Consider the following 26,717-nt stretch of genomic DNA (forward strand, 5'->3'; position numbering starts at 1 on the left):
GTAACAGTGACTGGTATTCTTTTCCAGTATACTCAGACCCGTTGTCAGAACGCAAGCATTTCACTTGTCCATATGGTGCTGTATCAGCAAGGAATTTCTCAGTTGCTATTATAGCATCGCTTTTCCATTTTAAAAAGTACACAAATACTGCGCTGGAATAATCATCAGTGAACGATATTGCATACTTATGTCCGTCTATAGATTCTGGGCTAATTGGTCCAGCTATATCAGTGTGAACGAGTTCTAACACCATTTTAGCTCTAGCGTCTGGTTCTCTATTTCTCTCTTGCACAAACTTTCCCTTGATACACACTTCACATTGTCTACGACCTTGATCATTTTTGTCATTAATTTTCATTCCATCAACAACATTTTGTAGTTTAAGAACATCATCACAATTGCAATGTCCCATAATTTCATGCCAAGTCTGTACATAGTAAGTACCATTACAGTGATCCAAAGGTTCAATACTCACGGTCCGTAGATAATATAGTCTGCCACTCTCATGAATAGGGAATATTGTTCCATCGGGGTGTTCCAGCATGCTTTTTCCGTTTCTGAACGTGACCGTAGCTCCATTTGTTGTAGCAGCTTTCACCGAGAAAATATCCTGGGGATATGAGGGTACATACAGGGCCCACTTGAGTACTATTTTGTGCTGTCTTCCCCTGTTGTCCCTGTTGATGAGCTTGATTGTTAAGAGCTTTATATGTGAGACGGAGGATCTAGGGAAGCTAAGACAGGAGAGATATGATCTCTCTTTTTAATTCTCTTCAGATCTCTAGCTGCAGCATTTTGGACAAGCTGAAGACTTTTAACCAAATTCTGTGGACTTCCTGAGAGTAATGAATTACAGTAATCCACTCTTGATGTAACATGTTGAAATTATTCTGGTGATTAATGTTGTTTTCTTTTTTCCTTAAAATTTTCAGGAAATAAATAAAATGAATCTACGGTAATAAATGAAGGGATTTGCCTAAATGAAAGCTGCAATCCTTTATTTTCACATTAGGAGTTTTTTGCTGAACCGTAGTAAAACAAAAACCAGTCTGGAAGCAAGAGCAACATTTAACATCCAGTTTTATTCATCTTAGAGCACAAGAGTCACATGATCACAGGTTACTGGACACACGACTTCAACACCTTTACACAAATACCACCATCTAGTTAACAGCCTGTTTATTCAGCAGCAGTCTGGCTTTTAATCTGAAGAAAACCTTTAATGTAATAAGAGCTGAAATTTTATTCAAATGAAATGTTTTCATGTTTGTGGGATTCTGTTTTAATTTGAACATCTAAAATAATCTCAGACTGGTTTCAGTTTTCACTTCATTCTCGATAAATCAGATTTTTTTAATTTATTATCTGTGGCCATCTCAATTTGTTTTGAAACAACAAAAGAAAAATAAATATATAAATAAAAAGCCATAAACTTTAAATATTCTGCTGCACGTCAGAATACAACCCGACTGGGATTAAAACAACTTCCTGTCTGGACAGATTCAAACACAGATTTAACATCTATTATAAATACTGATGATCAATAAGCTGATGGAGCCAGAGGTAGAAAGATTAATCGGCTGAAATCTGGAGCTTTTCATATTTATTGAGACGTGATTATTGAAAATGTGCAAAAAGTCGTTCTAGAAACTAAAAGGACGCAGCAGCAGCTGTGTTGTTAGTAACTATTTAGTGTTTATTACTAATATCCATTCATCATGTATATAATTCAACTGACTTAAGCTCAGTAAATATCGTATGGTTTGCAGGAGGAGGACACGATGCTCCTAGCATCGAATCTGCTGAGTCATCAGTAAAGTACGGCGCTAGGGCTCTTACTGTGAAGGCCTAACCACGTCCCTAACACGGGCAGAGATTTTTCTACTTTTCCGATAGAAACTAGCTAAGTTAGTTAAGCTGCGCAGGTTTTGTCTCTTTGCCGCTGCAGAGGCGAATCGATGGACCTCTGGATCAAACAGCATCTGTCGACTTCTACAACAAAACGCCATTTTTAGGTTTACACAACATCTAATGACATCGACACCACACGGGACGTCTCAGCTAGATCAGATCTGATGTTAGTTTCTTCTTCATGAGAGCGAACCACACCGACATGCAGCAGGTTGTCCACCACGTCACCACAAAGCTTCACGTTCATCTACTCACTACAGCAGAGAGCATGCGATTACGACGACTAACAAGAAGGACTCGGCCACGCCCACCGGCCACTCTTTGCCTCCATAAGATCAAAACCGAACTGGATTTCCTGGCGAGGACTTCCTCCTCACAGAATGCTCTCGCGCTCCTCGCTGAAGGTCACAGTGTCGGAGGACACGGTGCAGATCTCCGGCGGGTCTCCAGGCTTCAGGCCCCTCTTCAGGTGGACCACACGGACGTTCTCGTTGTTGGGACCAGGTCTGGCGGTGGAGCTTGGGGACATGATGATGTTGCCAGTGGAGGTCTGGTGGGAGGAGGTGGAGCTTTCTGTTGGTGGGCGGGGCCTGGTGCCCTGCTGGGCATTGGTGTTGTTGTTCAGGGTGACGTTGCTGGGCGTGCGGTTCAGGTTGTAGGACTTGGAAGATGGCCAGCTCTCTTCGGGGCTGCTGGCCAGCAGGCTGCACTGGTCCTCGGAGCAGATGGACATTCGGGTTACGGTCGGGTCCTGCAGGCCGCTCAGGCTGCTGGGTAGGCCGCGCTTCCTGGCCACGTTCTCCTCGTCCAGCTCAATGAGGTTGGCTCTCTCCAGCTGAGACAGATCCGCCTCCTCATCCTGCAGCGAGTGGTTAGGCGAGCTCTCGTTGGAGCGCACACCCGAGTCGGAGGAGTCCTTCTTGTCCAGCATGGCGTCCGACAGGTAGTCCTTCCCCTTCAGGGCGAGCGAGCCTCCTGGCAGCTTGGAGTCGATCGCCCTCTTGCCATCTTTCAGCTGGGATGGGTTATCAGACTCCTCAGACTCCTCGTCGTCACTGGTCAGCTTCTGGTAGCGAAGTCCGCTGGTGGCCTTCACCTTCAGGTCGGCGGCGCCCTGGAACAGCCCTCCCCTCTCAGCAGACAGCTTACGGGTCAGCAGGAACTTGGACGAGCCATGGTCTCCTTTCTCGTCCTCCTCTGTGATCGGGTCAAGACCGTCGCCGTTGGAGGGGAAGTCGGTGTTGTCTGCCAATGGCTTGGCGCCGTTTCTCTTGTTGAAGGATTTTCGTCCATCCTGCTCAGTGCCGTCTTTGCTCTTGTCTTCAGATGATGATGATGTCATGAACTGTCCTGGCTGTGGTTGGACGGGTTTCTCTGTGATGCTTCCCAGTTCCAACTGGGCCATCTGAGCAATGTACTCCTGGTAGGCATTGCGGTATTCCGCCTGCTGTTTGTCCGTCAGCTTGGCGATGTCGTTGGACGACTCCTGGGAGTTCAGACTGGTCATGCTGGCGGTCCGGTGTGCGATGCCCTGAGGACACACGGAGCACCTTAACAACCGTCCTCTCAGACCCACCTGGTTCTGGGAGGTCAGAACGCCACTTACCATCCAGGGTGCGTTTCCGTTCCGCGGCGCCTCATCCAGTCCGACACCACTCAGCTCCTCAAAGCTCAGGTTGAAGCTGTACATCGCCGAACCATCAGTGTTGGCGGCGCCAGCGTGGGGCGGGGCTAAAGCTCTCCTTCCCACCTCCACGGGGCCACCCACAATGCTGCCTTGCTCGCTGGCAGTTTCCTCGTGTAGGACCTGGCTCTCGATGTGGCGCATCTCCAGAACCTGTAGCAGAAGATGGGGTCAGACCCGGTTCTGGCAGTAAATGTGGTGCTGAGGGTTGTTTGGTGCTGACCATGGCTCTGAAGAGCTGCCAGTCTCCAAAGTTCATGTTCATCTCCTTCTTCAGCTCATCGATGTTACACTGAGACAGAACCCGGCCGTTCACGTTGGCCTGAAAACCAGAACAGAACAAACCCGTTAAACATCTGTTCCAGCGGGTCTCCTCCACGCATCCCATGTCTCGCCGACCTTCCTGATGGTGGCGGTGTACTGTCCAATCATGGTCGGGTCCAAACCCTCGGTCTGACGCACGCGTTCACAGATGGAGTCCGTCGTCATGGCGCTGAGGAGGATGGAGGGAGCACCCGACACAATGGAGGCTGAACCCTGAACACACACACACACGCACACACGCTTATGGATATTAGCTTACAACACTTAGAGCAGGTCAGATGTGACTCTTTCATTCTGCTTTAATCTGCTTGGTAATAGTTAGTGGTTGGTTACTCAGTTAGTTAACCAGGCTGTGACCTCATAAAACAACAAAAAAGATATTGAAACTTTATTCTGAAATCCTTTACCATCCTAACATCGGGTTTTATTCTCCAACAAGTTTTCCTCTGACGGATTTCCAGAATCACCTGAATTAATTCTTAAATGGTGGAAATTTCGGAAAATGTTCAAACTGACACTTACCATAACCAGTTAGTTACCGCAAACAGTTAGTTACCATAACCAGTTAGTTACGCAACCAGTTAGTTACTGCAACCAGTTAGTTACCATAACCAATTAGTTACAGCAACCAGTTAGTTACCGTAACCAATTAGATACAGCAACCAATTAGTTACCATAACCAGTTAGTTACAGCAACCAGCTAGTTACTGCAACCAGCTAGTTACCGCAACCAGTTAAGTTACCGTAACCAGCTAGTTACATAACCAATTAGTTACCGCAACCAGCTAGTTAACATAACCAGTTAGTTACCTTAAGCAATTGGTTACCACAACCAGTTAGTTACCGTAACCAGTTAGTTACCGCAACCAGTTAGTTACAGTAACCAGTTAGTTACCACAACTAGTTAGTTACCACAACTAGTTAGTTACCGTAACCACTATGGACCCAGATAGTAACAGAATTAAAAACTCCGATAGGAAACAACGAAGCTGAAACTAAAATTGGGTTTAATTACTTATTTTTTACTGAAACCGAACAAAGAAACAATAATAATCATCATCATTAGCTGTTAAATTACAGGTAGTTTGTTTCCTCCAAAATAAAAGCTCGTCAGAGGAAGGGCTGCAACAACGAATCGATAAATTCGATGAAAATCGATTACTAAAAGCGTTGGCAACGAATTGCGTCATAGATTCGTTGTGTTGCACAACTCTTCCAAAAGCCCCCTCCCCTCCCGCCCGCCGTTGAGCGCAGACCGGAGAGCCGGCAGGTGTTTGGAAGAGGAACATGGCAGAAGCAGCGAGACCCAAAAAAAGTAAAAACTTGGGAGCATTTTCAGTTAAATCAGGCGAAGACATTCGTTACCTGCAACGTTTGTAGGTCAGACTTAGCATGGCACGGGAGTAACGGTGATGATGCAGCATCTTAAACGCAAGCATGTCAGAATCATCAGCGAGGAAGGAGAGAGCTCGGTGTCCGGGTAAGTTAAAAACTTCAAAAGTGATTCACCCAAGCCCCGGATTATTACACAGGCTAGACATGCCCTAAGCTCGTAAAAACAAGTCTATAAAATCGTAAGCACGACGCTATTAGATAGGCGGGGGGGGGGGGGGGGGGGGGGGGGGGCTCGCGCAGCTGCCAACCGGTTCCGCCGTCACATTCCCGCAGAAACTGGTTGATCACACCGGGGCCAGACTACTAGCATGTGGCTTTACAACCACAATGTCCTCAGAAGCGAAAACGCTTTTAAAAGGGAGGGAGGAGTCCTAACTGTTGCTGCAGGCGTGTTGTGTGAGAGTGCAGTTATATACTGGTTAATATATTTTGGGGTTCAGTTGCTTTCATGTGGCCTAATGCGAGTCTATTTGGGATCATTGGAATGATCAGCAGCATTTCTTGATGTGACTTTATGGCAGTTGCCCAGGGCATCATCGCAAGGAGGGTGGCATTCATTTACTTTTGTTTTATTTGGTATTTTTTCAGTCATTTTTGGAAATGGTGATTAATTTTGATTAATTCACAGCCAATGTTTAATTACATTTAAAAATTGTTTGACATCCCCAATTATAATAAATGTCTACAGATGAGAAAAAAAAAAACAGATGAGAATTGCCTTTAAAGAGCAAGTCACCCCCAAATAAACTTTTTTTGCTGATAAACTAAATAAATGTGTGTCTAATCGTGCTGCAGACACGTGTCGTCAATAATTTGGCACTTCAGTGCATCTTAGTTAAAATTTAAATATTCTGCCTAAAACTGGCAGTGTTGTGCCGTTGTCAGGTAAAAACTCTGCACTGTATTTTAATTTAAATCTGCCACCGCTATTGGCTGAGAAGTATGCTATGATGTAAACTGGTACATTATGATGTCACAATGCTGTCGTGAGCCTGAGTGTGTGTGTATTTGTTAGCGGCTCCGCCCTCTCGGTCTGCCAGGCAACAGCATGTGTTGCATTTTTCAAACATGAAGCGGGAGTGGACTTAGACTCTGGTAGGGGTTGACTTGCTCTTTAAGCTGTTTAACTTGGACCAAGCATTTTAGGTCACAGATAGGTGTAGCTTAGGGTCTCTGTCTATACACCTTATAAGACAATTTAGGTGATGGCATGTTGTTTTTCTGCTACTGAACAGTTTTCTAATAATGTTGTGTTTAATAAAGTGAAGGAAGGAGACAAAATAACGTTTCCCTAGCAGTTTTTAAAAATGTCCCCATGTAATCCGATTAATCGATTAATCGTGTCAAGACCCCATCTGATTCATCGATTATCCAAATAATCGTTTGTTGCAGCCCTAGTCAGAGGGACAATTCCTGTTATTTAGCCGTGATCCCGTTTGTGCTCCGACATGCAGACGAAGACTCAGGTCTTTTGTTTCCTGGAGGTGGGGGTGGGGTGGAGAGGGGCAAAAAAAAAAAAAAAAACGACTTCTGAAAAAAACTGGTGGGAAGAAGCTCCCAGTTTTCCCAGTTTCTGATCCCACTAGTCTCAGGAGTCTGCACCCTTTTCCTGCTCTAGGGGGTTTGAGGAAAACCGTCACAGCAAAAGATCAAAGGCTACAGGATGTGCAAGCAGGGTGCATGCTGGGAGATGTAGTACTTGTTAGGGAGGGTTCAGTACCTGCTTCCGTTTCAAAGATGAATTCTTAGACTGCAGACAGAAGGACAGACAGACGAGGGATGAAAACAGCAGGATGAGCCACGAGACACAAACAGGAAATGAGTCTGATCTATAAACAAACATCAGCAGCTGTTTCCTGGAGCGTTACTCCAAAAAACCACAGAAGAAGAGGAGCAAACGAGTGGAGCAGCAGCAGAAGAAACCATCAGGCAGTGATGATGACTCCAGATTAAATAAACTACAAATAATGAAAAACACAAATAAAGTTTCTGGAGAAAATAATTATGAAAAAATTAAATAAATTTTCTAAATGAGCCAAATTAAATTGGCCTCCAGTGATTCTGTTGTTGATGAACCAGAACCTTTTAGGTTCTGACCCAATTAATCGGCTCCGGGTCGTCGTACTTACGGGCGCGGCGCTGTCTCTGCTGAAGGTGCTTTTAGGAAGCGGGCGGAGATGATGGAGGTGTGGTGGGAAGGAGGCCGTGACTGGGCGTGGCAGCTGGTAAAGGTGGTGTGGAAAATATGGCTGAGGGGTGGGGGGGGGGGGGAAGAAAATCAAAACAACGTTCATGGAGATGTCAACATGGAAAAAGTAAACAACTCAAATGAAGGAGGAAATCTCTGCTGCAGCTCCATCTGGATCAGCTGATTGGCCCTGAGAGCCGAGCTCGATGGTGACTGGTCGGCTGCCTGTCAGCAGAAATTTCCCTCAAAACAATCAAATCAAAGCAGAAAGAAACGAGGAGTGAACTGAACCAGGAGCATGCAATCACAGTATGTGATGATGTCACAGCTCTACCAGGTGAGGAGGCAGTGGGCGGGGCCTGTACTAACCCTGTTGTAGAAGGGATGCTGTGGGCCGGCCATCCCGCTGTAGTAGCTGCTGTGAGGCTGCGGGGAGATGACGCCCCCTGGTGGCTGGTTGAAGGGTCCGCTGAAGGAGGCGGACGGCGAACAGGTGGACGACACCTGGCTGTAGACGGAGATAGGGCGGGGCTGGGCCTCCTGCAGTGGGATGGCTGGGTATGTGACTCCACCCATATTCATCTGCTCTCGAGCGGCACAAACATCTGGATCAGGAAGAGAACATCTGGGTTAGATGAAAAAAACCAAACAGTGGAACTGAAATGGAGAGAAAACATCTGGATCAGTAAAACCAGAGTCCAAAGACATCTGTCCCAGTTAAACAGGTAGGAGGACACGAACTTCTAATCCTTCTAATTCCTCTGCAGAAGACTCGCCTGCCAGTCTCACCTGAGATGATCTCACGGAGCTTTGGGTCCAGGTTGACGGTGCACGGCAAGAAGGTGTGAATGTCTCGGGCTGCCAGGACAGGAGTCCGCGAGGACAGGAAGACCTCGAAGCTGCGGACGTCTCCGTCGATCTCCAGCAGCGGCTCCACATCTTTGGTGGTGGGGATGTTTTTGGACACTCTGACGAACGAGACACATCAGATGCTGAACAGAACTGGAGGTTCCGGGACCGGAGCTGAAGGAGACCTCTGACCTGTCGTAGATGGACTTGAGCGTGGTCTGGTCCGAGACCCCGTCCGTCTCCTCCAGGTACAGGATGAGCCAGGATGTCCTGTAGGGCCACTGCTCCGTCAGGTTGATCCAGGACGCCAGGCGGTCCCAGTTAAAGCTGATCTGATTGGCTCGTAGCAGACGACCTGGACAAAACAGGAAGAGGCGGGTTTATCGACCGTCACGGATCCAGATGGACTGGAGGCTGATGGGAAGTCCCGTATCACCTGTGACGGAGACGATGTTCAGCAGCCTCCTCATGGACTGCGGGCTGATGTCGCTGAACCAGTCCTCCGTCACCATCAGCTTCGTCAGGTCGAAGGACATCTGACGGGTCACGGAACGCTGCACCTGACGGCGCCGGTACGTGTCCTGCATCCACACAACACAGGTCACATGACCTCAATCAGCTGAGCCACAGCAGGACGGCAGTGACACGAAATGAGACCAATCATCAGACAAAACTGTAATTATTACACACACACACACACACCCTACCCGGCGGTTCAGCGTGGTTTTGCTGCCAAACTTGGTGATCTCTCCCAGGCTGTGCTGAGACAACTTCCTGTCCAGCTCCTCGTGCCAGCCTACAGGACACAAACAGGAAGTAGGTCATGACTTGTCTCCAGCAGGAATCTGCTGCCTCTGCGGTCCAAACAGACGTTTCCAGCTTTTCCACAAGCTTTTGATCATTTTAATAAACATCTACAGAAGAACAGAGCCATGAAAAACTTATTTTGTCTTCAGATTTCTGAAAACTTAAGGATTTCGTGCACTGAAACTGCATTAGTGAAAGTTACAATGATATTCTCATGGCCTCAGATAAGAATCTTGTGTCTGTTCTAGTCTTGTTAGATCTCAGTGCTGCCTTTGACACAGTTGATCACAAGGTTCTTTTAGAAAGACTTGAACATGCTGTAGGGATCAAAGGAACAGCGCTAGGCTGGTTTAAATCCTACCTGTCTGACAGATTTCATTTTGTAAACGTACACGACAAATCTTCATACTCCAGGGTTACTTGTGGAGTACCACAGGGTTCAGTGCTTGGACCAATTCTTTTTACTACATATATTAGGGGTGTAACGGTACGCTAACATCATATTCAGTTTGGTGCTTTTAAGAGCTGGGTTTGATGAATTGCTGGTATATAATATTTATTTCATGTCTGAAGCGGCTCCTATAGCGAGCAGAAGAAGGTGTCATCACAGGTGCTGATCTAGCATCTTTAATTATTTCACAGGTTATTAGTGCAGCTATGAGCGTCACGATCATACAGACACGTGTTTGACTGTTGATGCTCCTGTTTTTATTTCTGCAGCGAGCCTAAAAAACTCCCCTCACACCGCCCAGAGGTTCTCCTTTATAACTCGTATTAAATAACGAACTTCCTCCGCGCCGTGTTTTTGTTGTAGGATGAAAACTTTACATCAATTGTCCCAGCGGGAAGTTCAGCAGACGTGTCTGTTTACATTTTAGCCACTGCGTGCGGACAGTGTGAGAGAAGGGAGGGAGGGGCTAAGAGATGCTCCCTTCATCTACGGGGTCCAGCAGTAGCTCCAGCAGCAGTGACAGCCAGCTGATTCGATCCGCTCTGAAAGGCCTTGATCAGAATTTGCAGATCACATTTTTTTAACGACAATCAGGCACGTGCAGCCATCATGCGTCACTCAATACAGCGTCTGTGCGGAAACTCGCCTAGGAACTTTTATCTGCTGCACTTAAATTACGCAAATGGACCCAACCGAATAGCAGGGTTTCCCCCAGGGCTTTATAAGCCTGGCGGCCTGCAAAGCTTTCCTTGGCCCGCCCCTCCCCCCTCCCCGACCGTGTCCGCTGACACGAACGGCGCAACCAAACTAGAGCCCTCCATCAGCTGATTCTGGTGAGAAACAGCAGCAGAAAGTGTGCAACCCCCCCCCCCCGGCTCTCACACGTGCACGAGCGTGTGTGTGTGTGCGTGCGTGAGCTCTGTCTTCTCCATCACCAGTGAGTCGTGGATGGCTGCTTATACTGAGCCAGGATCCTCTGGAGGTTTCTTCCTGTTAAATGGGAGATTTCCTCTCCACTGTCGCTGCATGCTTGCTTAGTATGAGGATTGCTGTAAAGACGCTGACACTAGTCAGTGACTCAATGCAACCTGCTGGGTTCCTTATATAGGAAACCTTTTACTGATTGGCTTCATGAACATACCTGTGTTGGGATGAAGGTCCTTGAGGCGACTCTGGTCCTGATTATAAAAAACTGAACTGACCCCAAAATTCCACTATCTCCGCTCCGCCCCCGCTTTCCGCTGCCGCTCGCTTCTGGTACCCGCTCTACAACGGCTCCGCTCCGGTGCGGAGACCTGAGGTGCGCAAACAGGCATGCGCAGGATTTTCGAGATCTTGCGATACAGTCCAAGCAATAGGGCTGTAGCGAAGCCTCGACGAAGTCGACGGCTCGATTCTAAAAATTTGTCGACGTCAGATCCGGAAGTCGACGCACCGCGCCCACTTGTTGCATCCCCAGGAGTTTGTAAATAGAGGAGGAATCTGCCTGTTCTTCCTCTAGTTCGCCCTCTTCTCCGCCTTCACTAAAATCTCCGCCAAATACCGAAGACCCGGAACAACGTCCGTCCACTACTAGATTATTTTCCTGTTTTGCCCCTTCGTCTCCCGGCAACGGACAACAACTTCCGGGGTCAGATGCGCTGCTTCGTGTCTATAGCAGATGTAGAAAATCACCGGGAGCGCTTCTCCCTTCATTAAGGAGCTTCTTTCAGACATGAGGAGAGCTGTTTTGGTGGTAGCAGTCTCTCCTCCGTGCTGGTCTGTTTGCTGCTGGGTGTTTTTGGTTTATTTAAACTTGGTAACTTGAACTTAACGTTGGTAAAGCTACTGTTAGCATCTTCGCTAACAGCTTCTTGCGTTGGGATAAGCTGTTACGTTTTGGTTTAGAGTTCATCTTTTTTGTGGTGTAGATCTCCCTTTTATTACATTTAGAGTGTTGTGGGTTTTCGGTTTAGTGTAAAATATCACCTGAGTTTGGTTTAACCCGTAAGACCACTCGCCTCACGCACATAAGTGACCAAAACAAAGCAGCATGGAGACACTCCATCTTCTACCACCTCTCAGGCAGCAGCCTGCACTTCCAAGTTCTACACGTCACCAGAACATAACCAACACAATAAACGCAGTGTTATACAAAATGGAAGGCCTGTAGTGTTTATTCTCTTACAGTAAGAATTTATCAATTTTTTTTTTGAGGAATTTATTTGAGATTTTCTGGTTTTTGTTAATTGTGCAATAGAAAAATAATCATTAGATTAATTTTCTAAATAGTCATTAGAATAGTCGACTATTCGATAAAGTAATCGTCAGAATAATCGTTTTAAAAATAATCGTTTACCCCCAGCCCTACCAAGCAATAAACGCGGAAGTTAGATCCAAACACCCGTTGTGTGGGAGAAGCATCGAAATGAACCGTTTAATCTGCCCATCATTTGTGTTGAGAGATCAGCAGTGTTTGGATCAACAAAGTGTGACTACTTTGACAGTGGAAACTGTATTTATGGCTTATTTTTGTGCATTTAAACTTCAGCCGCCATTGATAGTTGTTAAAAGTTGTTAAACCTGTGCATATGAAACAAAAAACGCATTTTGTTTATCGATTTATTGTGAAATAACGGAAGTTGTGCTCGCTCCCTTTCCTGTTGGGCGGTTGTGATTTCTGTCCATTGACTGCGGAGGTGCTCCGGCGTCCGGCAAAAATAGAATCGATCCTATTTTTGCCAGATGGCGGAACGGCGGGCGGCGCAGTGCGCAGCACGGCCGCAGTGGTGGAACAGCTCTGATTGACTACAACGGGACCGTTTTTGCTGCGGAGTTCTTGCCGGAGCGGAGATAGTGGAATTTTGGGGTGAGTTGGACCTAGAGTGATGGGAGGGAACGGGGGGGGGGGGGGGGGTGTCTGTAGTCGTAACCTTCAGCGTTGGCGGCGTCCCCGTTGGCAGGCGCAGCGGCGGTGCACATCTTCTTGGCGGTGGAGAGTCCACGGCTGTTGAGGAAGACCGGCAGGTGGACGATGTTCCTCATATAGTCGTGTCCGTTGATGTTGGAGTCTCTAAGGACACTGTTCAGGTTCTGGTTGATGGCTTTGATGATGATGTGAGGGTCGCTGGCGAAGATGGAGATAAAGGGACCTTTGGAGAATAAAACCCGAACCTGCGGGGCAGAAGGAACCAAATGGGTCACTGCTGTAGAACATTGGCGCTTTTTATCTCCACATGAACTCAGATTAGAGGACTTCCTGCTGGAGAAGTCTCCTCACCGTGTCGAGCATCTGCAGGACTTTGTCCTGCTCGCACGAGTCCAGACCATCGATGACGACCACCAACCTTGTCTGATGCTGTGTGAAGCTGTCGATGGTCTTCGCCATCCTCGCCATCAGCTCCACCTCATGCTTCAGCACCTGCAGGACAAAAGAAGCAGAAGGGCAGCTGAAGCCAGTCAGAAGGTCACGGTCAAACACAGCCTGCAGCCATGCTCACCTTCATGAAGCCCTCGCTCTTCAGTTTGTGCATCCTGTTGGCAGCGCCGTGGAGCCGCTTCCTCTGCGAGTTCAGCACCGAGTCCGTGACCTGCCACCACGTCTTACAGTTCAGCAGCAAGGCGAGGCCGACCACGCTGCCGATGGCGATCAGCACGGCGTTCACCTTCTGGTTCTCGCTGTCCACTTTAAAGATGGCCAGCAGCACCATGCCGCTGATGAGGCAGACCAGCACAAAGACGAAGAGGAAGAAGGACGGCACGCAGCAGATCTTCTTCCACTCGCTCTTACCTGCAGCAAAAAGAACAGAAGAAAAGCTAAAGGGCTCAGAGCGTTCGTCAAACACAGCTAGAAACAGAGATGTGAGACACGAGCGGGAATAGAACGTCCCCTGCTGGGTGACAAACTTCTACACAACCACAACCAGGCCCAGGGCGGAGCCGTGAGGATCTCCAGAGGTCTACGCCCCACATCTGTTACCTTTGGTCTCCTCGGTGCTGAAAACTCTGAACAGGCGCGTGGCGAGGAACCCAAACTCTCTCTCGCAGGCGTCTGAGAGAGTCGCTATCATCTCAGCCATGGACGTCTCTCCTCCGACGCTGGACAGACGGTTGTAGTCTGTGAACAGGAACCTGTCGGAGAAACCAGTTGAGCGTTGTTTCTACGTGTTCCCCATGAGCATCTCTGTGTTACCTGACAGGTAGAGCCTTGGTGCTCTGCACCGGCAGCTCCGGCGGGTTGATGAACATCAGCTTCAGCAGCAGCTGCAAATATCTGGTTTGCCGAGCCAGACGGGTGCTGAGCTGCCGCGCCCATGCCCAGTTATCACCCTCCATGTGCCCGCCGAAGTACACGAGAACTGCAGAAGACTCAGATTAGTTCGCCTGTAGCGGGCTGGGGGGGGGGGGGGGGGGGGGGGTTCACATCTCACCAAAGAAAAGGTAGATGAGGGTGAGCATGCTGATGGAGACGGCGAAGGCGAACAGCGGGTCAACACTAAAGCCGAGGACGACGGCCGCAGAGCCGCAGAAGAGCAGAGACAGGAAGACGATGACCCAGGAGAAACGGAACAACGGCTCAATCTGCTGCCCGGCGAAAGTCTTCATCTCATCTGAGGAGGAGCAGTAGTTAACTCCTGCGTGTGTGTGTGTGTGTGTGTGTGTGTGTGTGTGTGCGTGTGTGTGTGTGTGCGCGCAGACTCACCCTCCAGCTTCTTGAGCAGGAAGGACTTGCCACTCCCCCACTGAGCGTACAGACCCACACAGATGGGCGGCTGCATGGTGGGCTCGCTCAGGATGTCGGCCAAGGCCGAGCTGTACAGGTCGTAGCCTAGCATGTCCCCGTCTGTCTCTGTGGGGGACAGGTGACCTGCAGGGGGCGGGGCATGTCACATCACATCACAGGCGTAACACCACATAGACTAACAGAGACGAACGTACGCGCTCCGAAGATCTGTGTGAGGATGCTCTTCTGGTGGCTGCAGTCGATGTTGTACGGCGTTTCTCCAGCCTTGTTGGGTCGGTACAGCAGGCGGCCATCTTTAGGGTTTCGGAGCAGGAGCTCAGCCAGACGGCGACTCCGGCCGCGGATGGCAATGTGGAGCGGCGTGTCTCCTTTCTGGACAAACAGAACCAGCAAGATGAACCTTCTAAACCCGGAGGAGGTCTGAACTGGTTCTGGTTCTGCTTCCGGCGAGGCTCTTACCTTATCGACAGACGACACTTTGGCTCCTTTATCCAGCAGCAGCTCCACAATATCGATGTTCCTCATCTTTGTTGCTTTGATCAGCGGCGTCTCGCCGTCCTGAAGTGGAATAAAAAAACTCCCGATTGTTCTCTGCCAGTGGGCGGCACTTATAAGAGGAGAGCGAATAGGTGAGGGTGTGTTCAGGTGTCACCTTGGTGCAGGTTTCGGTGTCGGGGTTGCACTGCAGGATGTCCCTCACCATGGTGGCGTTCCCTTTCTCCACGGCCCAGTAAAGAGCCGTTTTATTCTCCTGAAAGAGACAGACGCATCGTGAGAAACCCCTCGTCTCTTGAACATCTAAATGTCGCCAGGAAGCAGAGGTTAGGATTAGGATTAGGGCGACAATCTCAGCAGCAGGTCAGATTAAAACGTGGTCGATCATCAGGTTAAAAGATTCCTGGTATGGATCGACGCCCGCTCCATGAGCTCACCTGTCCTCGGATGTCAATGTCGGCATATTTGTGCAGCAGCGCTCTGACGATCTCCACGTGGCCCCCCCTCACCGCACCGATCAGCACCGTGTCGCCGCTCTGTAACACACAGGACACCGTTAAGTCCCGCCTGCAGCAGCGCCCTCTAGTGGACGTGTCATTCTGGTGTCCGTCTCACCCGGTCAGGAATGTTGACGTACGTTCCTGCGTCCAGTAGGTCCTGGACGATCTCAGTGTGTCCCTCCTTGGCGGCGATCATCAGCGCCGTGTTCCCGTCTTTATCGGTCATGTTGACATTCGGGTTTCTCTTCAGGAGCTCCTTCACCACCTCCGAGTATCCGCCCTTCACGGCCACGATCAGAGCCGTCATAGAGTTCTAGAGACCGGGAAACAGAAGTTATCAGCTGATGAGATGGTTGGTCCAACCGGTTCTGAGTTCTGGACCATGAGAGAGTACGTACCGCCCCCTCCTGGTCCACGTCAGCGCCGTTCTCCAGCAGGTGCATCACACAATCATAGTGTCCCTTCCTGGCTGCCCATATCAAAGACGTGGTACCATACTGTTACACACACACACACACACACACACACACACACACACACACACACACACACACACACACACACACACACACACACACACACACACACACACACACACACACACATTGTTTTATTTGATTAGATAGTGTGTGCCTCTTCTGAAAGCTCTTAGGTGTTTTGTATTTTATAATAATAATAATATAATAATGATAATATTAATAATAATAATAATAATAATAATATAATGATAATATTAATAATAATAATAATAATAATAATAACAATGATAATAATAATGATGATAATAATGATGATAATAATAATGATGATAGTAATAATAATGAGGATTTATTGAGTCATTTTCCTCTCACTCTGAGGTGTTTTGGTTGGTTTTTCTATCTGACTCTAGAGGATTCCTACTGATTATGACTCTTCTGCTGCTCCAGGTGGATGGCAGCCACTTATGACAGAGAGGTGTATACAAGGAATTGATTGTGTTGTGTTGTAACCTCACACAGTCAGCCTGTTTTGTTTTGTGTCACCTTATCTGAACAGTTGACTTTGGCTCCATTCTGCAGCAGCAGCTTGACGATTTCCGAGTGTCCTCGACCTGCGGCCCAGATTATGGGATAGACACTGTACTGCTCAGAGAGACGAGAGGAGGAGATCAGAATCAGACATCCAAGTGTGTTGCTGCATCTGCACACACATCCTGACTGAGTGTGTCACCTGTCCCGTGGTGTTGGGGTTAGCGCCGTGCTCCAGCAACAGCTTGAGTACCTCCAGACGTCCTTTATAAGCCGCCCACATCAGAGCCGTCCAGCCGCCCTGTCACACAACCAGAAAACACCACAGATGTTTTTCTATAGCTTAGACTACATTTCCCATGATGCTTTGCACCCACCATGTCTCTGTGCTCGATGTAGGCGCTGTTCTCCAGCAGCTCCTTTACCACCTCCAAGTGACCCTCTTTAGCTGCAGAGATCAGTGCCGACCAGCAATCCTGTAACACACAGAGGCCACGTTACCACGGAAACAGCAGCCATTATCCCACCTGTCTCCTAGCAACCACAGAGTCCCAGAGAGGAAGGGGGTGGGGTGAATGGGAATGAGTCTGTTTGTTTAATGGAAGTCAGACAAAATGACTTCTGAGGGATGGAGGTGTGGGTGCGCTTATTTTACTCACCACATCATCCAGGTTGACGTTGGCTCCCCTCCTAATGAGCTCCTGGACGATCTCCAGGCTGCCCTGCTCCGCCGCCAGCATCAGAGGCGTCTGACCATTCTGGAAACAAAGTAAACTAATAAATAAAAACCTAATTTTAAAAATGTAGCAGCATTAACGTCCAGCTCAGCAAAAACAGAAAGATGAGAAATAATAATAAAATACTGGAAACAACACAAGCAACCTAGTAAAACATACATAAACATGACAAAATATAAATAAATCATTACAGTTATATTCATCTAAAGGGGCAGATGAAGAAGAACTATGATAAAAATAATAATTTAGCATCCTGACAAGCAGGTTGTTGTTTATTTTCCTGCGGTCTCTCTGATGTTGCCGTATTTATCTGGACGTACATCGCTGCGCCCGTCCACCTCCTTGAAGCGGTCCAGATGAGCCTTCAGAGCGGCCAGGTTCTCCTCCTCCACGTAGCTGAACAGGTTCTGGATGGCCAGCGTGGTCATCTTGATGGACGTAGTGGTGTCCATGTCTGCGGTCCGTTGATGCGCCCCCTGCTGGAGGACGGGGGACAGGAGGGTTTTAGGGAAGCTGTTCATCTGTAACAACCTCTGAAGCCTGTAGGGGGCTCCACTCCGAGTGGTGGGCGGAGCCTGTTGGGGTCTGTGCTGCTGAGATAAACCTGCTGCTGCAGACTCAACTCTGACTGAAGTCTAACCTGAACTGACCCTGGACCAGCCTGTGGGTTCTGCCCACCCGCTGATATGGACTTCAACAGGCTTTACCCTCCACTTCATAAAGATGTGCAGCCGTCACCATGGCAACAGCCTCCATATGGGTGAACGTAGATGACAGGATCAGGTCTGCTCCGGCTTTATCCAAACAACACGAGCACTATCCACAGAACGGTTCTGATCCAGACCAGAAATACAAACCACCCGACACCTCCATAAAGTGATGCTGATGCTGAGCACATGACCCCCACCCCCTCTAAGCAAGTCCTTGATGGCTGAACATCAGGTCCGACTCAGACCTGGAGGAGACCACAGACGGGTCCGGACCGGTTCTGGGGTAAAACCAGACCTGATCATGTCTGAGTAGAACTGTTCTTTCAACCTGATCGAAATCTAGCATGCAAGGATTTCCCTGCAGAACCCTGTGGAACCTTCTACATCTGTTCTCCACTCGGTCTCAAGAAGGTTAGAACTCCTGGAAACACAAGAAGTGTCCATTTTAATGCATCTGGGTTTTTTTTTAGCTGAGGAAGTGTTTTAGGTCCTCCCAGCACAGAAATGGGGTTCTTTTCCCTTTTTTAGAACGTGGGTTGATTTTCTACGTTAGAATTAAAACCTTTTGTTTGAGCTAACGTTATAAATAATCAAAATAAACAGCACAAAGCAGTCTGCTAGAAAAACAATCTTCTGAACTAATTTTAGCTGTTTTAGGATTAATTTGATTGTAATTTGTTTCTTTATTCTGTTAACAGAAATAAATTATTGTGTCTCTTAAATAAAAAACATGTCGATAAACACATTTTACTGTTGACATCAAATCTAGAGATTTTAATTTCATTCATTTTAGAAATGACATGATTTTAGAAACACCTGAGTAAAGACTGCAAATAATAAATGAATGAGAAAATAAATAAATGTTCGAAAGCAGAAAAACACCAGCTTAAATATTTAACATTTAAACATGAAATAAATTCGCAGCTATTTAATATTAAAGTCCTTTAATCTCAGTATTAACCCGGAGCACAAACAGGCGCGTTTATGGTTCATAAAGTGTAAATATTAAACCTGCGTCAGATAACAGCAGCAATAACCTTCATGCTGTCGGACAGATCCACTCATTCACCCATTCACTCTTTCACCGCCTGCAGCTCAAACAAAAACCCAACAAAGCATCTGAATCTGAAGACTTCAGCCATGAATGCGTCACATAGCAACACATGAAGGGGACCTGATTCACTCCGACGGATCGATAATTAATCGATGACAGGAAAAGATGCTAGCGGAGAGGCGAGGGAACAGAAGCGGCTTTACCTTTAAATAAGAGCTAGATTCGGTTTAACGGTCCGGGTTCGGGCGGGTTTCAGAGCTTCTCGTTGGCCTGTGTTAAAATGAAAGCATTCGGTCATTCTCCATCCCGGACAACCGCAGCAGCCATCTTGATCAGAAAGAATAAAAGCCGAGAGCCGAGAACAACAGCGCAGCCAATCATAGCCCGCCCCCGCGTCAGGTTAGCCAATCTACGGCCAGCACTTCTGCCTAACCCTGTCAAAATAAAAGTTTAAAACGACCATTTCCGGTAAAACGATAACTCACCAGTGATGTTTATTTCGATGTTCGTTTTTGTAAATTGTAGTGTCTGGGAACTAAACTTATTTTCAATCAAGTCATGATTAAAAAAATAAAAAATTAGAACAAAACTAAGTTAGTAGGCTAGTAAATACTGTAAAACGTGGCTTCTAGTTTAAAATAATTGTCAAATTCACTCTTTACGTGCTTTGTTGGAACAGTCCACAGCTCAATCTCATAATCTGAAGGTCATGAGTCAGAGCCTCTAGTTTACCTTTGGTAAACGAGTCAGAAACTCTAATCAGTTCTGCTGTTTACACACCTCTCTCTTCTGTTCAAGACACTCAAAAGATATTTAATCTCATTTCTTTGTTCCTGATTTAAAACAAGAATATCCTGAAAGTGTTTGGTGAATTTTAATTTTCTGCATTATTATTATTGTTGAGCTGTGTGTGTGTGTGTGTGTGTGTGTGTGTGTGTGTGTGTGTACCTTTTCTTCTTTTGCAACATGTTTGTATTAAAACACAATAAACATTCACTTAAAGTATTTAAAAAAACAACATTTATTCACATTTACAAAAATCAAACATGAAGTCCAAACAAACAATTATCAACCCTACAGATGGGTGGACGGTTTCCCATCCCAATGTCACATTTATCCACAGATTCATCCTCACGTCTTCAACCTGGAGTCATGGAGGGAAGCCAACAGTAGAAGTACTAATGTAAAACATACAGCTATATCTAGATCGTTTGGTTTAGTAAAGAAAAGAAGAAAAAGACTCAAAAACACTGATGGGAAGTACAACACCAGAGCCACGTAATACTAACAGTGGTCAAGAGAAAAGCTAAATTAAATAACTCAAATCTGAAAGTTTGTCTGAAAATAGCATTTACAGGTGCTAGAGAGCAAACTGTCCACCGCAGATCTCAACTGGATTAGCTGGATCAGCTGTTAGCTAATCAGCCTAAAACAAACGTCTGCAGCTAAACAAAACTACTGGTTATCACGGTTGAACTGCTGAAGAAGAGACACATTTCTGTTGTTAGTAAAAATAAACAGATTTATATACCTAAACAGTTTTCTGTGGTAACATGTAAAGCAGCCAAGAATTATGGAGTTAATTTAGTTTTTTATTAATCATTCAAAAAAGTAATTTCAACAAAAGACAAAGTTAAAACAAAATAATAAAAAATGGAATGCAAAAAAAAAAAGAATTAATTAAGTTTACCTCTAAACTTTTATGTCTATTTAAAGCTGAATTAGAAATCAAACCATTTTCTATCAGAGTCAGAAAGTTTTATTTTCAAAAGGAAAAAATATATTTTCAAAACCTGAACATTTTGCTTGTGCATCTCCATTCTTTGCTCTCAAAACCTTTTAGTTGTTGTCACGTTGTACAAACGTAAATGTTCCTCTACCGTTCGTAATGTTACGTCTTTAACCTTTGTGCTGGCGGACCAGCCCTTAGCTGGTAATAGCAGACTGGTGACATCAGCCAATGAAGACAGGCCTTTCATCTTCCACAAAAAGGCCTCGCCCACAACCTTGTTTGCAGTTTTTTAGAATTTGGTTTCCTTTTTTTTTTTTTTTTTTTCAGTTTTGGTACTTTTTTGTAATTAATAAAGAAACAAAATTAACTCCATAGAAATGAAACATGAGGTGTTTTATATTTTAATCTTTAAATGCTTCCAGATGTTTTTGTTGGTCGCTCCTTTTTCACACTAGAATAAACACCTCCGACTGTTTTCCTGTGTTGGATTTTAGTGACCATGGAAAAAAGTGTTTAACACAAGTTATATTTTTGAGCTAAGTTTCATCAAATCCAATAAGAAGGTCTTCTGACACACATCCAGCTGGAATGCTGAGAGTATTATCCAGATGTTTGTAATAATATCAGAGGATTAGGTGGGGTTTGAAGTTTTATGGAGTTATTTAAATGCTTTAATCTGTAGAGCCTAACCACCAAACCCCACACCCCCATCAAAGCCATGATCACTGCCTTCAGAATAAATTTCAAAATAAAAGCAGCCAATACTTGATGATTGTTCTCATGGAGAAGAAACGTGATCTGTGCAGCATCACAGTTCACATTAGAAGGTTAAATCTGGGTTTCAGGCAAAATTCTGCCAAGATAAAATCACACAAACCTGAACTGTAAACTCACCGAGGCGACTTCTAACAAGCAGCATTTCGCTTTTCTGGTGCAACTCAGAAGAACTAAGGTGACTGAGTGGAACGATAACTGGCACTTTTCTTTAAAAGGAACTTTTTTAAATACTCTGAAGTTTAAACGAGTCAGACTTTTATTTATTTAATGATCCAGCTGTTTTATACACGTGTGGTTTCGTTTTAACTGCGTTGATCAGCAGGTTTCTGACCGGAGGAAGATGGAGTCAGTTCAACACCATGGCAGTGTAGCTCTTACCGATCACACACAGCTGCTCCGTGTAAACTCACGTTATTTATTTTCTCCAATGGCAGATTTTTGCTGAATCTGTCAGTTCTGGCAGTCAAGCTTCCTCTGAAAAAAAAATACGACCCAGGACCTGCTTCATCCTCACCTCCTCTGAATCCAAATAAAACCGTTTTGGCCGTTGTGTTTCTGTACCTAATTCAGCAGGAAGGTCACTGGGCCTGTTTGGCTCCTCGTCCTTCCACACAAGTCCATGAAAAATGAAGTAACGACTGACTTTTGACCTCCGTCTCATGATGCTTTTTCTTTCTGTGCGTAGGTGCCGTCTGCAGCCTCCAGTGTCTTCTGGACCGCATCCTGAGGACTGCTTTCCTGCTGCACTTTGAGGCGCAGGTGTTTGGGTTTGATGGGCATCGCCACTGCCAGGAGGATGCAGAGGATGTGGAGGCTGAAGTACCACGACCTGCAGAGCAAGCAGCTTGGTTAGAGTTCATAAACCCAGTTAGACCGGGTTACAGAAGTCAGAATAAAATAAAAGCTGATGGGTTCATATCTGAGTTCAGACTGGCTCAATCTCAGTGAAACACACATAAACCCGAGGCAAATGTCAGCAGATCCCATGAATCTGATCTCCATCATAATTTAAAGGGATCTGATGACGACTGACCAAAGGACACATGAGCAACACCTGACAGGAATGAGTTGGACTCAACCTGAAACCCACCAAGTCTGAGCCTAATGACAGGTGATTTACCTGCACTGCTGCACTGACCTGTAAAACTTTAAAGATGGACACACAGACAACAGGACAAAAGGAACCACAGTGTAGCAGATGGCGATCTGAGTGGCCGCCCAAGTGATGACATCATACACCAATTTATGGGTGGCAGACTGAAGGAAGTACGGCCGGACTTTGTGACGGACCTACGGGGAAAAACACGTAGTTTCAATTGGCAACAATAAACGTACTTCATCCATCTAATCACATCCATCCATCCATCCATCCATCTAATCACATCCATCCATCCACTCATCTAATCACATCCATCCATCCATCTAGTCACATCCATCCATCTAATCACATCCATCCATCCACTCATCTAATCACATCCATCCATCCATCTAATCACATCCATCCATCTAATCACATCCACCCATCCATCTAATCACATCCACCCATCCATCTAATCACATCCATCCATCTAATCACATCCACCCATCCATCCATCCATCCAATCACATCTTTTCATCCATCCATCCTTCCATCCATCCATCATCCATCCATCCATCCACCCACCCATCCAATCACATCCATCCATCCATCCATCCAATCACATCTTTTCATCCATCCATCCTTCCATCCATCCATCATCCATCCATCCATCCACCCACCCATCCAATCACATCCATCCATCCATCCATCTAATCACATCCATCCATCCATCCTATTACATCCATCCATCCATCCATCCCACCAGCCACATTCATCCATCCATCCAATCACATCTTTCCATCCATCCATCCATCCATCCATCTAATCACATCCATCCATCCATCCATCTAATCACATCCATCCATCCAATCACATCTTTCCATCCATCCATCCATCCATCCATCCATCCAGTATTCCAGCTCACCGCTCTGGCAGCCAGTGTGACCACGATGCCGGCGATGAAGGTGAGGTAGTATCCTGGATAGGCGCCGTGCCACATGGCCGACAGGATGAAGGTAGCTGCTGTTGGGTGTTAGGGACATCGCTCATAACACACCCTGTTTACCAAAGGTTAAAGGTCAGCCTAAAGCAAAATTCATTCATAGTTCATCAGGAAAAGACAGACATGTTTGTTTGTGTTTTAAAGCCTTTGGACGAACCGTTTGAGCCAGTGTACTGTCTGAATGTTCCAGTTATCCAGGAAAACTTTGAAACTGGTGGCAAACTGGAACAAAGCCAGAGTCTAATCAGTCAGACTGAAACTTTAAATGTGTTAAGGAGAAGTGTCCCTCATTCACCCAAAGCCCTACCTCAATGTTCAGGATCCTCAGGTTGGAGATGAGGTCCCAGCGGGGAACGCCGTTACTGTCGTAACCATTCAAACCAAAACCAGCCGCGTTGTTGATGGCGTCAGCTGTTCAGTGGGACAAACTCAGGTTAGACTAAAATCAAACAAGTCACCAGGTAACCAGGTAAAGGTGACTACCCACCGAGCGTCCACACAAAATAGTACTTTGGTCTGGTGGTCACCATGGACAGGTACAGGTAGCACACCTGAGCGTAGAACGGTGTGTTGGCAATGAAGTCGTCGTCAATGTTACGTTCTACGGGGAAAACTTTACACACCGACAGAAAGACCAGGAGGCAGAAGAAGGAGGTGGCCACTTTACGGACAACCTCCATCTGAGGAGACACACATTTAGTCTTGTTTAAGTTTCCATTGTAGCCGAAATCAAACTTTTTATCTGTAATTTTACAAAATAAAAGACCTGCGGCATCGCTAAAGCTTTTATTTTAATCAGTTGTCCTCTTTAACTTCTTATAAAGCTGAACCTTAAAATCCAACATGGCTGCCGCACAAACAGGAAGTGGTGCTTGTTCTATGGGTTTTCTTTGTCTTGGCCCTTGAAGACTTGTTTTTCAGACGTGTAAGACTTGACTTTCCCATCAAAGACAGTTTGACTTGGTCTTGGCTTTCAAGGACATGAACTTAACCCAACAGAACAAGGAACATCCCTGCTGTTATCGTTTAGGGACCAAAGCAGCAACCTACGTTTGGCGAAGGCTCGTCCAGCCTCAGCTGGCTCTTGGACTTCCTGTCGGCCTCCTGGTCTCGGTGGCGACGAGGGTCTCCCTCGATGAAGGCGATGTAGTCGTTATAGGAGCACGTGCGTCCGGCCAGAATTCCCATGAAGTTACAGTTGTAGCTAAAATACTCCAGCAGGCTCGGCATTCGCCTGAACACACACACACACGCATGCACGCGCACGCACACACACACGCACGCACGCACACACACACACGTACGCACACACAAACACACACGTACGCACACATGCACACACACACACACACACACACACACACACACACAGACACACACGCACCCACGCGCACACATACGCACACACACAAACACACACGCACACACACACACGCACACACACACGCGCGCGCACACACACACATCTAGATCAAGGTGAAGTGTCTGAAACGCTGCAGAACAGAGATAAAATCCTTTGGGAACAAAACTGCTTCAATCTCAGCTTCAAACACGATGGAACAAACCTTACGGCTAAAATCTTCTGTCCGGCTGTCAGATGTTCCTCTTTCCGAGCCATCCCTGTGAGGAAAACAGACACATTTACATTCCACAGCTCTGCGCGTCGACCATCAACCCGCTCCAGCTCTGGCCTACCATCATGGATCTCAAACGCCAGGCTGGTGATCTTCTGAGTTATCACCATCATGGGTCTGAAAGGAAACACCACTTTCACCTTTCACCTTCACCAACTTTCACTACAGATGATCTAAAGTGAGTGATGTGGGTTTTACCCGGTGAAGTCGGCTGAGTACATGCCATAGTCGAAGACGTAAACCCGAGTGATCTGGCACAGACTCAGGTAACTGAGGGCCACCACCAGGCAGTACCTGCAGGAACAGGAGGTCAGACTGAGTTCCTGACCATCATGAGTCAACGTCAGCCTGTGCACCTGGCTGCATCTCCTGAAGTCTAGCAGGAAGCTCTAAGGATTCACACCAAGTCCACATTGGTCAGAAGGTTTCTGGAGTTCTACCGAATAAGGAATCTCACTTGTGCATGTGCTCGACTCCGGTCACGATCATGATTCCGTAGGTGAGTCCACTCTGAAACAGGAAGTGAAGCGAGTACCTGGAAATCAGGAAGGAGCAGAGTCAAACCAGGAGCTTTTTAACCCTGGTGAGACGGAAGTATCACATTCAGGTTTACCAGCCAAAGCAGAACATGGCAAAGTAGAGTCCCAGTACGGTGGCCACCACGTGTCGGATGAAGGGACTGGATTTACTGGGATGGAGGAAGAGACGGAACCAGAAGGCTGAGATCAGAGCGCAGAGCTGACACACCACAAAGTTCACCTGCAGACAACGTAGAGGGAACAGAGACATCAGGGCGGGATGGGTTCGTCTCAGAGGGAGGAGGATGAGGAAGACTGTCCAGTCATCTCCGGTTTCATCCAACAGCTGCTTTAACCTTGTCTTTGATACAAACGCTGAATGAATTTGATTTAAACTCCTCCAGAAAGCCAGAAGAACGTATCGATGCAAAAACACTTTAAAGATTTCTGGACTGTCTGGCTGCAGGGGAGAAAATCAGACACAATCCACGGTCAGATCTGGACCTTTGGACAGAACTGAGCTAAAATCTGCTTTATGAGTCGGTTTTCTGATGTTTGTGTTCCATTAACGACATTCCGGACATCCCAGACGCAGCAGGTCAGAGACCCAAACCGGTTGGAGGAGGTTTGTCCAGCTGGGTGGCTGATTTAGGTCCGCAGCTGGATCCAGCTGTTTTGTGAGACAACACCTGGAGAACTGGTACCAAAAACATGTCTGTTTGGGTTTTTTAATAAGAAAAGTACAAAACTGAAAACTGAAAATAGTTTGACAAGGATTAAAAAGCTCTTCATCTCTGAAATCCTCAAAAAGTCACAATAATAAACAAAAAGTTAAAAATTTAACTGAACTCAGAGACGAGTTTGTCTAGATTAGAGATGGCCGCCGGCTAGCACCCGCAAACACAAGGCTGTTAATTAATGCTGAATGGCCTGAATTATAGCGCCTTCTGGAGTCCTGGAACCCCCCAAGACACTTTACAAACCCAATTAGTCATTCACCCATTCACACGCTGGTGGAGATGAGCTACAATGTAGCCACAGCTGCCCTGGGGCACTGACGGGGGTGAGGATGCTGAGTACTGGTGCCACTCTCTAAATGTTTTGCCCAAGGAAACAACAGCAGCATTCACCGATCAGACC

General features: G+C 46.6%; 1 protein-coding gene and 1 pseudogene across 7 annotated transcripts; both read right to left on the reverse strand.

The window, feature by feature from the left end:
* Nucleotides 1–1,063: 1,063 nt before the first annotated feature.
* LOC129165375 (kinase D-interacting substrate of 220 kDa B) lies at nt 1,064–19,231 on the reverse strand. 7 transcript variants are annotated; one of them, XM_054748471.2, is made up of 30 exons: nt 19,039–19,231; nt 17,392–17,547; nt 16,994–17,092; nt 16,712–16,810; nt 16,537–16,635; nt 16,350–16,448; nt 15,726–15,824; nt 15,443–15,640; nt 15,265–15,363; nt 14,985–15,083; nt 14,792–14,890; nt 14,527–14,704; nt 14,291–14,455; nt 14,019–14,198; nt 13,781–13,946; nt 13,568–13,719; nt 13,089–13,378; nt 12,869–13,009; nt 12,522–12,762; nt 9,059–9,147; nt 8,788–8,932; nt 8,544–8,706; nt 8,292–8,470; nt 7,872–8,107; nt 7,444–7,563; nt 7,035–7,064; nt 3,995–4,132; nt 3,819–3,917; nt 3,518–3,748; nt 1,064–3,442 (listed from the first exon to the last, which is right to left on the reverse strand). In XM_054748471.2, exons 2-30 carry the CDS (start codon nt 17,521–17,523, stop codon nt 2,285–2,287), a joined length of 5,223 nt encoding a protein of 1,740 aa, XP_054604446.2. In that variant the 5' UTR covers nt 17,524–17,547; nt 19,039–19,231; the 3' UTR covers nt 1,064–2,284. The 7 variants fall into 7 exon arrangements, with proteins under 7 accessions (XP_054604446.2, XP_070400854.1, XP_054604445.2 ...); XM_070544753.1 differs by having other exon boundaries at nt 7,444–7,536; nt 17,392–17,550; XM_054748470.2 differs by having other exon boundaries at nt 17,392–17,550.
* A 607-nt stretch (nt 19,232–19,838) lies between these two features.
* Nucleotides 19,839–26,011, reverse strand: LOC129165378 (lysophospholipid acyltransferase 2-like; annotated as a pseudogene).
* Between the last annotated feature and the right edge of the window lie 706 nt (nt 26,012–26,717).

The sequence above is a fragment of the Nothobranchius furzeri genome, chromosome 2, assembly GCF_043380555.1.
Source record: "Nothobranchius furzeri strain GRZ-AD chromosome 2, NfurGRZ-RIMD1, whole genome shotgun sequence".
NCBI lineage: Eukaryota > Metazoa > Chordata > Actinopteri > Cyprinodontiformes > Nothobranchiidae > Nothobranchius > Nothobranchius furzeri.

Coding starts and splice junctions, on each gene's coding strand:
- LOC129165375 (XM_054748471.2), bottom strand. CDS start 17,523: ATGGACACCACTACGTCCATCAAGATGACCACGCTGGCCATCCAGAAC. Junction 16,636..16,711: donor ACATCGAGCACAGAGACATG/GTGGGTGCAAAG, acceptor GTTGTGTGACAG/GGCGGCTGGACGGCTCTGAT. Junction 14,456..14,526: donor CACACAGATCTTCGGAGCGC/GTACGTTCGTCT, acceptor CGCCCCCTGCAG/GTCACCTGTCCCCCACAGAG.